The following is a 14130-nucleotide window of genomic DNA, read 5'->3' on the forward strand; positions in this document are numbered from 1 at the left end:
TGTAGAAAATGCAAAGAAATGCTCAGAAAATAAAAAGAATATGTATTATTTTCCCTTATATATGGGTAATATATAATGAGTTTCATCCTACTAATTTTTTTTTTGATTTAAAAATTTATTGGCGCTGGTCTATTTAGTCAACCAGACTTCTAAAAAATCTTTTAACTGTCATTTTACAAAACATACACATTGTTTTTAACTATTTAATTATAGTCTATGTGAAGTTACTAATCGACAAGTAATCCAACAGCTTGTCGATTGAAAGACATTGCTTGCATCAAAGTACACTACGTACAGTAACTAAACACGCACATCATTGTCACAATATATACTTTGCCTATATATTTTAGTACAAACTTTTTTATATGTTACTACTGACAGCGGTCGGCTCTCTCCGTTCATATTTTTTTATACTATATGTAATCACCAACATATAATATAAACCTTATCCGAAACACGCTGCATCTTATGGTATATATGGTATGGTATGGTATGGTATACGTACTATTCCGATCGGTTCAGTCGGGTTTTCACAGTATAATCGAACAAAAAAACCGGCTCTTCATCTATCCAAATAAATAAAACTGGAGTATCTGTTTGTAACGTTAATAACCGCTTTTTACTAAATGCATATGAATGTATACACGGAACACATATCAAAATAACATTTTTTACAATTTTTCTCTGTCTGTCTGTCTGTCTTTCTGTTTGTACCAGCTAATCTCTGAAACGGCTGGACCAATTTTGACGGGACTTTCACTGGCAGATAGCTGATGTAAATAAGATGTAACTTAGGCCACTTTTATTTTAGAAATGTATTTATTTTATAACTCTGCGAACTAAACAATAACTTTTTTGTTAAATTACACGCGGACGAAGTCGCGGGCACAACTAGTCTTACTTATATATAAAATTCTCGTGTCACAATGTTAGTTACAATACTCCTCCGAAACAGGGGAACAATTTTTATGAAATTTTGTGTGCATATCGGATAGGTCTGAGAATCGGCCAACATCTATTTTTCATACCCCTAAGTTATAAGGGGGGGGGGGTTAAGGGATTTAATAACACGTATGGCAAAACAATATTTCCGGGGTCAACTAGTAATATTATAAATGTTAATGTAACTTTGTTTGTTACGCCTTCATGCGAAAACTACTTAACCGATCATCATGAAACTTTATACACATATTCTTGGAGGTATTAGAAGTAACATGATACTTTTTATTTTTAAAAAAATCAATGCGTGCGAAGCCGCTGGTAAAAACTAGTAAATAATAAAAACGCTGCTACTTTGGCAAAGGTGTACAGATAAAGGGACTATTTAACCGGTTGCTTATTTTATACTAAAGTTGATATTACAGATAAAAAATTATGACACATTTTCTTTTTCGCTATCAAACTCCACCTTACCTATTATATTGATCCCACTCCCGTGCCCCAGTACAGCTGGATATATCCTGCCCAATATTTGCAGCAGCCCGTCTGAGGAAATTGGTCAACCTTACAGTCTCCAGTGGTGTTGGGTTACTGTGGTGAACAAAGGTACTAGAGCTCCTAAGAAGGGCTGCGTTTAGATTCGGCAATCCGCTTAGAATGCTTCCAATGTTGCAGATGTCTATAGGCTACGGTAACCACTTACCACCAAATTTACTGTACTTTTGTTTGCCGACCTAGTGGTATAAATATGAAATCGATCAAGCATTTCTATTCGTTACCTGACCAAAGTTTAGTAAGCAGTTGTTTAGGCTGAAGATGAGCACACTTCTTGTTTCGTGTCGAAAATTTTATCAGTAACTTATTAAAACACGTCCACGAAGTTTCGAGTGAAATGAAGTTAATAAATTTTGTATAAAGTTACGTGTCATTTTTTTTAATCGTGGTGTAAGTGATACACTAGTAAAATATTATACCCATAATGACATGACGTGAAACAAAAAAAGGTTTCTGAAATAATAAAAAACACATTATTTGTAACATATGTATGTACTCGTATATTTATACCTTATTGAAAAGGTTCCTTAACATTACTTACAATCTATTCGTTTGACTACTTCTAGCAGTTAATATTTGGCAAGTCGGTTTTTAACTGAAAGATGCTATTATCAAAAATATACATTTATCAAAAAAGATACTGTTCATTTAAAAAAAAAAAAAACAGAAGATAATTTTCAAAGGTGTTCTTCGCAAAATTTTTTTTTAGCATGTTACATTTCACTGCTTGGCATAGGCTTCTTTCTCCATGTAGCAGAAGATTTGGAGCTTAATCCACCGCGCTGCTCCATAGCGAGTTGGTGGATAAGGAATGAATTCAATCCATTTCAAGCCGAATGTAATATATGTTTTATTTAAATGCCCTAATATGAAGGTTGTCCCTATTATAAACAATGTCGCCTATGTTGTCGTAGATGGAATTATGAAAAATAATAGGAAGATTGTTTTTTTTAAAAATTACGTCCTGAGTTTTCCCATATAATTAATTTTTAATCTTGATCGATTTGAAAATTTTCGATATTCCTAATTGTTAGTACTACCGACAGTGGCGTAGCGAGCTTACAATTCGAAAACAATTTAGTATTATAAGAGGGTATGTAGCAATATTTTGTTTTACGGACCATTTGGCGCCCATTTGTGAGAAGCGCCCGGGGCAACATTACCCCTTGCCTCCCCCTCTCGCTACTTTAATAGCGATACGAAGCTTAAAATATAATTTGTTACCAAATCATTATGAAACAATAACAATAAATAATTAACGTCTTTTTATAATCTTTTAAATGAAAAATCATGTGACTTTAAGTCCTAGTAAGTTAATTTTAGCTTATTATCGATATATAAACCAATGACAATAAAATTATCATTAACATACAATAGCATCGTCTGTAAATATCAACTATTATTTAACTGTATAAATCAGGACATTTATAAAAAAAAAAAAATGTAACATTATAAAAATAATCACAGGGTTATCTTTTGCAGTAAATTCGCAGTTAGCATAGAAACTTTTTAGATAAACATCATAGCCTAGATGGCAGCTTGTAAATATGTAATGTTACTAGCGCCACTCTAGTCTCTGGACCTGAGGATCATCTGCGTCACCTGCTAGTAGCGCGTGCGCCTGCTCTTGTTGCGGGCGTGGTTCGCGAGGCAGAGGCCAAACACGACTGCTACCAACTGAAACATCAGAACAATGTTTACATTCATTTATACGTGACAAAAAATTTAAATATATTAGAACTTGTTTAGTAAGTTACAATAGGATTACTATTTATTCGTTTAAGTTGATAAAAGTAGGAAAGAAAACAATATCATTTAATAATATATACATTAATAACAGATAAAAGCTTAATTTGATTATACTATATAAATAAGATAAATTACATTAAACTAAAAAAAAACCTTAAGTAAAAAAAAAAATGAAACGTAAAGTAAAAATTTAAATTGGTCCTAAAACTAAACAGCTACATTGGTGGTTTGAATGTGATATCTGGTGCATGAATAGATCTAGTCATTATTCAAATGATAATTTTCTCTATGAAAAGCCTTTATTTAAGCGACTTCGAAAAATGGAGGTTCTTAATTCGATTGTATTTTTTTAATGTACCTCAAAACTTTTGACTACTGACAAGTAGGCCGATTTCGATGACTTTTTTTTCATCGAAAGGTGACGCGTGTCATGTGGTCCCATTTCAATTTAATTGAGATCAGACAAGTACTTTTCGAGTTATATATAATAATGTGTGTTTCATCATTACAGCCTATACAGTCCACTGCTGGACATAGGCCTCCAAAAGTTTACGCCAAAAATAGCGTAAACTCGTGTGTTTTGCCCATAGTCACCACGCTGCTGGCCGTCTTCGGCCTCTGTATTTCAAGGCCAGTAGTTGGATGGTTATCCCGCCATCGGTCGGCTTTTTAAGTTCCAAGGTGGTAGTGGAACTGTGTTATCCCTTAGTCGCCTCTTACGACACCCACGGGAAGAGAGGGGGTGGCTATATTCTTTAGTACCGTAGCTACACAGTACAATGTGTGTTTACTTGACTATTTTTCCATCAACCTTCGGTATATTATACCGCATAACTTATCACGTGCGCATGCCAATTTTGACGATTCTTGCTTTAATCGAAAACTGATGCTTGTCATGTAATGAATCTGATGACAAGTTTTTCAGTAATCTTTGGTAACGCATAATCACTCGAGAATTTTTTCGTGTACCAACGTTGTATTATTTGTCGATATAATGTAAGTCGGTTTTTTTTTCGTTTGCGAGCAATACGCAATTATTGACGGTATAGTTCTACACTATACATACCTATGCACCAAATATTGAAATTATCAACGGTTTCATATTAACTTGCTACAAGCCCAGTTTTATGACCTCATTTAATAAAGAATTTTTGCAAAAGAACTTTTCTGAATTGACTGTTATTAAACATAAATAAAAAATGCACTTAATTTATCTTGTAAAATCATGTTTTCAAATAAACTCTACAATCTTAGGACTTTGGAGGAAACGGTCACGATGAGAATTTACAGAATATTTAGTTGGTTTTACACAGAGTGATTTCATTAAAAACTTGTTTTTCCTCTACCTAATGGTATCTAATCAGTAACAGTTTTTGGGGACTGAGTCGCCCTCGTCCGTAGGCGTATACCCCGTTGCGAAACCCTACACGTGGTCCCCGGGTGGTGCTAATCAGGTGACATACTGGTGGTAGGCTCTGGCCGACGGCTTGCGACCACCCACTGAACAAAGTCGTACCGTCAAGCGGTTTCGTGTTTCGGTACGTTGATCAGTGTAGCCGACTGAGAAGTTGGGTCGAAATAGTTGTTCCGCGCGAATTGACCGGACTGACTTGCACTGGTGCCGCTGCGCTGTGGTGATTGGAATTGGAGGGTAGCGGGATCCGAGGCACGGTGCACCGCTGGCCGACCGCAGGTAGTTGGGGGCCCAATTAATGTGCTAGCCACACACGAAAGGCTGCCCCGCCAACTGTCGAAAAATCCCGGGATGCGCCATCGTGCCGGTTGGCGACCGGACGAGAGGGCCCGGTGGACATCTCCGGGGGGGCTCGGGCGTCCCCGCAGTCTCCAGTCCAATCCCCTTTCCGGCGCGGTGATCCGGTGGTAGTCTGGGGGTTAGTTGCGTGGAGCCTCATTTCACTGCCTTCTTCTCGCCTTCCTTCACTCGTTTTTATATGACTAAGAGGTACAAAAACAAGGCAGCACAGCGGTTGCACTCCCTCTCACTATCAGTGCACCTCTCCAACATTCGAGGTTTGCACTCCAATCTCGTTGCAGTCTACCACCATCTCGAGACTGAGAAACCGGCCCTATTGTTCCTCTCGGAGACGCAGATCGGCAGTCCGTCTGACACGGCATACTTATGTTACCCGGGATATACCTTGGAGCATAATTTTAAACCACGCGCGGGCGTTTGCTTATATACCCGCGACGACATATGCTGCCGGCGTCTCCGTAATCTTGAAGACCCCAACTTCTCCAACTTATGGGTTTTGGTGGATACAGGAGTGGCGAAAATTCTTTACGTCTGTGTTTACCGTTCACACAGCGGAGATGTGGAGACAACCAGGCTTATGCAACATCTTAGTGAGGCGGCTGACGCGGCTCAGCAGCGGTATCCTACTGCTCAATTGGTAATGCTGGGAGACTTTAACGCCCACCACCAAGAGTGGCTATTCCCATACCAGCACACTGACCACGCTGGTAGAGAGATTCGCAACCTCGCTTCAACGCTCAATCTCACCCAGCTGGTCCGAGAAGCAACTAGGGTACCCGATGTTGACTCGCATATTGCCAACTGTTTGGACTTACTGCTGACAACAGATCCTGACCGCTATTCGGTTTCGGTCTCATCGCCTTTAGGCAGCTCCGACCACTGTCTGGTGAAGTCTGTATCCGTTTATTCGCCGCCCTTTCCATGCCCCAAAGGCACCCGGCGAATATGGCGATACAAGTCAGCAGATTGGGATGAGATGCGTTCTTTCTTTGCATCGTACCCGTGGCGGCAGATTTGCTTCTCCTCTGATGATCCTTCATCATGTGCGAATGCTGTGGCTGATGTGCTGCGTCAGGGAATGGAGTATTACATTCCATTCACTGACGCTTCAGCCTCCGTGGCAGCTCGACCCTGGTTCAACTCTGACTGTTCTCGTGCTGAAGCAGAAAAGAACACTGCTTACCTGGCCTGGGTCGATGCTCGTAACCACAAGACAACAGACGTGAGCCAGAGGAAGAAAGCCTACAATAGAGCTGCCAAGTCCTGCAAGAAGGCTCTGCGGAAGGCTCGATTTGACCACATTGGCAGAATTGGGACTAGGCTTTCGTCATACCCACCTGGTAGTAAGGCCTTTTGGTCCCTGGCTAAGTCGGTTGAGTCGAACTTCTGTCGCCCCTCACTACCTCCACTGCTAAAACCCGATGGATCACTAGCCCACACCGCAGAGGAGAAGGCAAACCTATTTGCAAAACTCTTTGCGGAATCCTCATGTTTAGACTCAGGCAGCGCCAGACCTCCAATTTCTTCGATTAAATGCGAGAGGTCCATGTCTGAAGTCCGAATTCGTCAAAAAGAGGTCCTTAAAACCTTGCGCAATCTGGACGTGAATAAAGCTAGTGGTCCTGACGGAATACCTGCCATAGTACTCAAAACTTGCGCACCTGATTTGTCTCCAATCCTGACACGTCTGTTTCGTCTCTCTTTAGCGACAGGACAAGTGCCGAAAGCCTGGAAACAAGCTAACGTGCAGCCTGTGCCCAAAAAGGGCAGTCGAGCTGACCCTGTCAATTATAGACCAATTTCCATAGCGTCCATACTCTGTAAGAGTATGGAACGTATACTGAATAATCGGCTTCTAGTACACCTTGAGGAGAACGATCTTCTTAGCGACCGACAGTTCGGTTTTCGCCGCAAGCGGTCTACTGGTGATCTTCTCGCGTATGCCACACACATTTGGAGTGAGGCTATCGAGAAACACGGGGAAGCCATAGCTGTCTCGCTCGACATCTCGAAGGCATTTGACAGGGTCTGGCACGATGGCCTTATTAGCAAACTTCCCTCATACGGCCTACCCGCTTCTCTCTGTGTTTGGATATCTGACTTCCTGAGGGATCGATCAATTCGCGTGGTTATAGACGGTTGCGAGTCCGATCGTTTGGTCATCAATGCCGGGGTCCCTCAGGGGTCTGTACTCTCGGCAACGCTATTCTTGCTGCACATCAACGACCTGCTCAAACCCGGGACCTTTGGGTATGCAGATGACAGCACCGTTGTCGAGCGTTACATGTCCGACGCACGAGCGAGTGGGTCTGAGATCCAGTCGCTGAGGGAAGCCATGATTCAGCGTCTGAACTTGTCCCTTAAAGCCGTCTCTGATTGGGGTGACGCAAATCTGGTCAAGTTCAACGCCTCTAAGACCCAGGCGTGTCTCTTCTCGGCAAAACGGAGTCCTTTCCAACTGACTCCCTCTTTCCGGGGTGTGCCCGTGCCCATATCCGGCCACCTGGAGCTTCTTGGCGTTACTCTAACATCCACCCTCAATTTTGGCTCGTACATAGAGGCAAAAGCTCAAACAGCTGCCAAAAAACTGGGCGTCCTCTCGAAGGTGAGACAGTACTTCACTCCGGAACAGCTTCTGAATTTATATCAAGCACAAGTTCGATCATGCATGGAGTACTGCTCTCATCTTTGGGATGGCTCAGCCAAGTACCAGCTGGAGCTTCTTGAATCAATTGAGAGACGAGCCAGGAGGCTCATCGGTGACGATGAACTGGTCGCCACAAAGCTGCAAAGCTTACATCATCGGCGTAGGGTGGCCGGCCTGTCGGTTTTTTATCGGATACACTTCGGAGAGTGTGCGCAAGAACTCCATGACCTGATTCCCCCCTCCCCCTTCCATCATCGTACAACCAGACGCTCTGCGTTACGTCACCCTTATATGGTTGACATTCCCCCTATTCGCACTAAGCGATTCGCTAGTACATTCTTGATCCGTACGGCCAAAGAATGGAACTCTCTACCAGCGTCTGTGTTTCCTGAAAGCTATGACCTGGGGATCTTTAAGTCGCGAGTGAATAGGTTACTTCTAGGTAAGCGTGCTCCATCTTAGACCGCATTTTCACTTATCATCAGGTGAAATAGCGGTCAAACGCCAGCCTATCTATGTATAAAAAAAAAAAAAAAAAAAAAAAAAGACAGACTTGATAAGTATTTTTTAGTAATTTTGGTTCCCCGTCATGATAATTATGAGACCTGTGTCCACCTTTCAACAAACTGGTCGTGAGTGTAAATAAGACAACAAGATGCCGTTATTGTCTTGGCGATTTACTTGATTTTCACGAATATTATAGTAAAACGAACTTCTTCTCGCGACTTCGTCCGCGCGGAATAGTTACTTGAAAAAAACCTCAGATTTTGAAACATTCTTCATTGGTGCTCCGCTCCTATTGGTCTAAGCGTGATGATATATAGCCTACAGCCTTCCTCGATCAATGGGCTATCTAACGCTAAAATTTTTTTTCAAATTGGACCAGTAGTTCCTGAGATTAGCGCGTTCAAACAAACAAACAAACTCTTTAGCTTTATAATATTAGTATAGATTAGAGATCTATTATGATAAAAGTAATACAAAAAATATAAAGGTCTGCTCACCTCCACAGCTCCGACAATAATAGCGACAGCTCCAATCGCGATACCGAAGGTCTCAAAGAATTCTGTGACGATAGTGTTGCAGCCGGAGTAGGCGTTGAGAGGCGTGCAAGGAGTTGATGCACAGCAGGATTCTGGCAGCAATAAGTTGAAGTAGGAGGAAGGACCGGTAGGACCGCAGCACTTGAACTGTAAGAAAGTTATTTTATTTCTTAATAATAGTTTAATTTAGCTAAATCATAGCAATTTCATGCTGGCTTTTTAAGATTTAGTCTATGTTTCGCCAAACCACTTCAGCCTGTCGCATTCAACTGTTGGAAATAGGCCTCCACAAGTTCGCGCCAAAAAAGGCGTGAACTCATGTGTGTTGCCCATAGTCACCACGTTGAGCAGGCGGGTCGGTGACCGTAGGGTTGGCTTTGTAGCACCGAAGACGCAGCTGCCCGTCTTCGGCCTGTATATTTCAAAGTCAGCAGTTGGATAGCTATCCCGCCATCGGTCGGCTTTATAAGTTCCAAGGTGGTAGTGGAACTGTGTTATATACCTTAGTCGCCTCATACGACACCCACGGGAAGAGAGAGGGTTGCTATATTCTTTATTGCCGTAGCCACACAGCCTATTAAATATATGAGATGTTATAAATTTAAATATCTTCATCAATTTTCTTTTTTAATATCTTGTGCAAGTTCAATATGTTATAGTAACAATAATATGTAAATACAAAATTTTCAGGCTACATGTTATGTGGATATTTGTCTAAAAGTCTATAATATAGTACAAGAACATTATTCGTAGTCGTCTGATTTTATGAAATGTTTAAAAAGGGCTGAAACAGTATTTTTAACAAAAATTAAAATAATATCCATGCTATAAATAAATTGTTGATGAAATAGGTTAATTTCCAAAAAGCATTAATCTCAGTTTTATTATTGAGTAATCAATTTAATGAAATATAGAAACCTGGGAAGTAAATAATACATTTTACAAGGGCACCAATGGTAACTCCCTAGATTAACTACAGACATACCAATATCGTTTCCATATAGGACATTTACTAAATCTGATAACGACAAAAGACGCTTAGCAAAATTCAAGTAAATTACAAACTCTCTGAATAAAAAGAGCATGTTTATTGACCAATATTTGTTTTCACTTAACGTAAATTGTCTCAACTTATTTATAATTTAAATGAATACTTACTGAACTTTCAATGCTTTGGAATGCCGTTGGATTCCTCGAAAAGGCTTCTGTCAACCAGCGTGGAATGTTAGCCAAAAGTTCATCTTGTCTCACGAATATTAATACTGCCAACGTTATTTTCAGGACCATAAGAATTATCATGAATAACGAGTACTGAAAGTAAATAACCATGATTTAAAAATTGCCTTACCTTTAGCTTGCAATTGCAAAACTATCACTCAGTTTACTTATAGGTGTATTAAAAAGCATGTGCTTATGTTGACAACGGAGATATATTGAGCTTGTTTTTAAGAGGTTTGAGGAAGAATCAGCAAGAGACTCAAAAGTAACTATATAATAAAAATTAGTAAATGCCAATAATATATACTACAAATAATAATGGACCCAAAATTTACCCATTTCAAATACCCATTTAAAATTGCCTGTTTGCAGCTCTAAGTCACATATTCGAAGCCAGTAAATTAGATTATCATTTCAAAGCCCTTGACAGGTTAGACTTACAGTAATAAGCATGCAGTTGCTCTCCTTGATCGCACCGCAGCATCCGAAGAACGCGACCACGAAAACGATACATCCTATGACAATCGCTCCGATCGGTGTTAGTTGGAATATCTGCGAGTCTTCGAATATCTCTAAGACGTCCGGTACGCGTAACTCCACAGCAACTCCCAGACCGATCAGCGCTATACCAGCGAGCTGGAAAGATTAAAGTCATTCTAGAATTATCTATTTTGAATGAAGTTGAATTTGGATATTTTTGTTTTGTAAAATGTGTAAATGAAAATGAAATGTAAATGAAATATTTATCGTACGATATAATTAAGATTCGAAAATAACGAGTATTTTAAACGGTTCAACTAAACGGTTCCTAGAAAGAAAATTGCCTGGCCTATACATCACTATAAATTATTTATTGTTCAAACAAGGACAAATATAGATGTAATCTATTATAATATACAAAACAAATCGTGAATTTCTAAAAGCCTATATCATTTAGTATATTTTGTCTATGTGGGTTAAAGGTTTTAAACTTTCATATGAGGCATATTAAAAAAAACGCTAAGTTATTTAAGTACTTGATTTTCAAAACACTACTTTATTCTAATCATCATAGTTATTAACTTATCTAACAACGGATATCATAATATCCTGAAGAATCTTTTCACTTCCACTTCAGTGTTTTTAATGAATAAAATTTCATTTTCAAATTACTCATCACATTTTACGAACAACAAAGTATTTGTCACATTCATTTCGATTGCGATTTTATCACAAACCAATTGACTTATCGTTAAATTCTTCGTACAGTATAATATTTCTGTTTTTAGTAAATATTAAACAGCTTGTGTGCCATGTCAAGCCTTCTATGGTAACATTACAACTGCTTCATTATGGTAGATCAGTGGTCGATCACTGACTTCAACGATGGTTCCCGTAGTTTTAGGTATATAATATACTCGGTGTATATAACTAAAATGTTCGGGTGAAGTAGTACGAGTCATCTAAATGCTTGCGGACATTGTGTTCGATTCCCGCTCTCCGCTATTTTTAGAAATATATTACACCGTGCCTCGGACAGCACGTAAAGCCGTCAGACCACGTAAAGCATTAATTCTGTCTGATGATAACCTCATAGCAATAATTACAACAATATTAAATTACTTATGCCATCACTGGAATGCTTTTTTTATGTCACTGGGTTGTCAAACAAGCGTACGGCTCACCTGATGGTAAGCGATTACCGTAGCTTATAGACGCCTGCAACACCAGAAACATCGCAAGCGCGTTGCCGACCCAATCCCCAATCTCCCCAGGAGCTCTGGTCACCTTACTCACCAACAGGAACACAATACTGCTTGAAAACAGTATTATTTTGCTGTGATCTTCTGTAAGGTCGAGGTACTACCCCAGTCGGGCTGCTCCATATTTTGAGCAGGAAATTCCTGCTGTACCCTACCTCAGTTAATACTGTAGGCTAATCTATAAAAAAAAAAAAAAAAAAAAAAAAAAAAAAAAAAAAAAAAAAAAAAAAAAAAAAAAAAAAACTAGTAACGTAAAGATTAAGGTCTTTTCAAAAAATCTTAATATACCTATTTACGTATTCCAATTGGACACTATGTTAATGAAACTTAAGCATGTTGCAATTTCGCTTACAGTACGGCTTATCGTGTGTACCGTGTGTTATCATCGCCTATCTTATCTGTTATCAGAGGAAAGGCGCGGACTAACGGTGCACGTTACATAGGAAATGGTATGTACCTAGGTAACATTATTGATTAATAATGCGACAAATCAACCCACAATTTACCGGCGTTTATGAATATCATTCAAAATGAGACATTACAGGATCATCATAGCTTATAACTAAGTAAACAAAAGCCTCTTTCACAGGTTTCTGATACCAAAAGTTCCTATTTCCTATGTTTTTTCTATTTCATTACTTACTTACTTGTAACCCAACCTGTGTATGTGCGAATTTAGGTTTTAAGGTTGACGTAAAACTGTATTTCGGTGTTTGTTTTACGTTGAACGAATAAAATCAATTCATAACTTACGTATGACACAAATTTCACTAATAGCCGATGAAAAAATTTCTGAATGTCTGTTAATCTTAGATTTAGATTAGCAGTAGTTCTGCTAGATTGCAAACTAGCGGATATCGTATTAAACGACATATAAAAATAATTGTTAAAACTACCTAATCGTAGTAATCCATACAAATTTAATAATTCTTTTAATGGTGTATTTCTTTTGTCACGACAAAGCTTGCATTAAAAAAGAAATTAAAACCATTCTAGACATTATAGAGGAAAAAAGGTTGTATATAATAGGCTATGATATATGCTAGTTATCTACAAATATCTTAATGTTTCCGCTAGATCAAGAGCTCGGCTTAATTTTGATAGAATTTCGTTCACTTTACGACAATAATTCAATGTATGATAAAAAAATTATACATAGATAATTAATTTAGGTTTTAATGTCGCGCTGGTGCTATTAAGCAACTGATCTGTTTACATCGTTTGTAATCTAAATCCACATTAGGGTACTGTTGATTAACGCTGTTGATTTGGACAATAGACTTTTAATTTTTTTTTTTTTTATTTGTTTCACACACATATAAAGATAAGAATCATCCCGCGACTATGTTTGCTGTAAAGTATCCGAAACGTCGGGCATCTAAGAAACCTAATAAACCGCGATAAAATCCGAAAAAAGTTGTTGCATTAAAATATAGATAAAATTTAAATAATTTGTATTGTTACTCGCTTCGCCAATGTCACGTGGGCACGATATGAATCTATATAGTTTTCACTTTTATAAATATAGATATTTTAAACTTTAAGCCAAACCTTGGTTTTGATAAATGATCATGTGATACTATTTTTAAGGTGATTGAAAACTATAAAATTATTAATTTGCAAATCTATTTATATATATCAGTGATAAATATCAGCGAGTGGAACTATATACCTACGTCAAGAATTTCTTAAAAGTACTTTTTAATACGTAAAGCAGTTTTCGTACATTGTTACTTTCTGAGTGCCTACCTACGTTTAATTTATAAAATCATACAAGCATATTTGTTTGATTTTAAACATGAAAGTAAAGTTAAAAAGGCGAAAAGTTATGTAAAAATATTGTCAAAATTACTTGAATTTAAGATTGGTATGTAAATATAATAAAGTACCGTTTTTCTTCATCTTTTCTCAGTGCACATACAAAACGATAATTCTATCGGTTCATAATAAGTACATCTTTTGTTTTAAATTCACATTTTTAATAATTACAAATTTAAATATTTTAGGTTATCGAGAAAAGTTACTATTACTTGCTAAATAAAATATTTGAAAAGGTAACTATTTGAATATGGCATCGGTTATGATTATCAAATTTTATTCAACGTACAATAAATTCAAAATTAAATAATAAAACTTACCGCAAAGAAAAGGTTCGTAAAGAACAAAATGTATTTAACCAAAAATTCACCACAACCCATTTTGATAATGTCTTATTTTTTTAATATTTGAAAAAATATCACTCAAAATGTGCGTCCGCGATCTGTTGGCTGAATATACTGAATATAATATGGCGGCTATACCACTTATCTGGACCGATAAGGCTTTAGCGACATCGTTTCAAAGAATCATAATATTTTCTTAGTGTACCGTCAAAATTAGATCATGACTAACGTTGACGTAGGTGTTTGTTTTATTCATTCGTTACATATTTATTGCAACCAACTCAATATTGAAAACTTTCAA

At 38.0% G+C, this 14130-nt stretch overlaps 1 protein-coding gene across 1 annotated transcript; it reads right to left on the minus strand.

Moving 5' to 3' along the window:
* Positions 1-1970: 1970 nt before the first annotated feature.
* Positions 1971-13865, minus strand: LOC123661074 (23 kDa integral membrane protein-like). The gene is made up of 5 exons (XM_045596084.1): positions 13806-13865; positions 10367-10561; positions 9866-10018; positions 8669-8854; positions 1971-3171 (listed from the first exon to the last, which is right to left on the minus strand). Exons 1-5 carry the CDS (start codon positions 13863-13865, stop codon positions 3100-3102), a joined length of 666 nt encoding a protein of 221 aa, XP_045452040.1. The 3' UTR covers positions 1971-3099.
* Between the last annotated feature and the right edge of the window lie 265 nt (positions 13866-14130).

Source organism: Melitaea cinxia, chromosome 16 (assembly GCF_905220565.1).
Source record: "Melitaea cinxia chromosome 16, ilMelCinx1.1, whole genome shotgun sequence".
In the NCBI taxonomy this organism is placed as follows: Eukaryota; Metazoa; Arthropoda; class Insecta; order Lepidoptera; family Nymphalidae; genus Melitaea; species Melitaea cinxia.

Bases quoted from the DNA above. Each gene is read 5' to 3' on its own strand.
- LOC123661074 (XM_045596084.1), bottom strand. From the start codon at position 13,865: ATGGGTTGTGGTGAATTTTTGGTTAAATACATTTTGTTCTTTACGAAC. The intron at 10,562-13,805 runs GTAAGTTTTATT...TAATCTTTCCAG, and splicing joins TTACGAACCTTTTCTTTGCG to CTCGCTGGTATAGCGCTGAT. The intron at 10,019-10,366 runs GTAAGTCTAACC...ATTTACTTTCAG, and splicing joins GCAACTGCATGCTTATTACT to TACTCGTTATTCATGATAAT.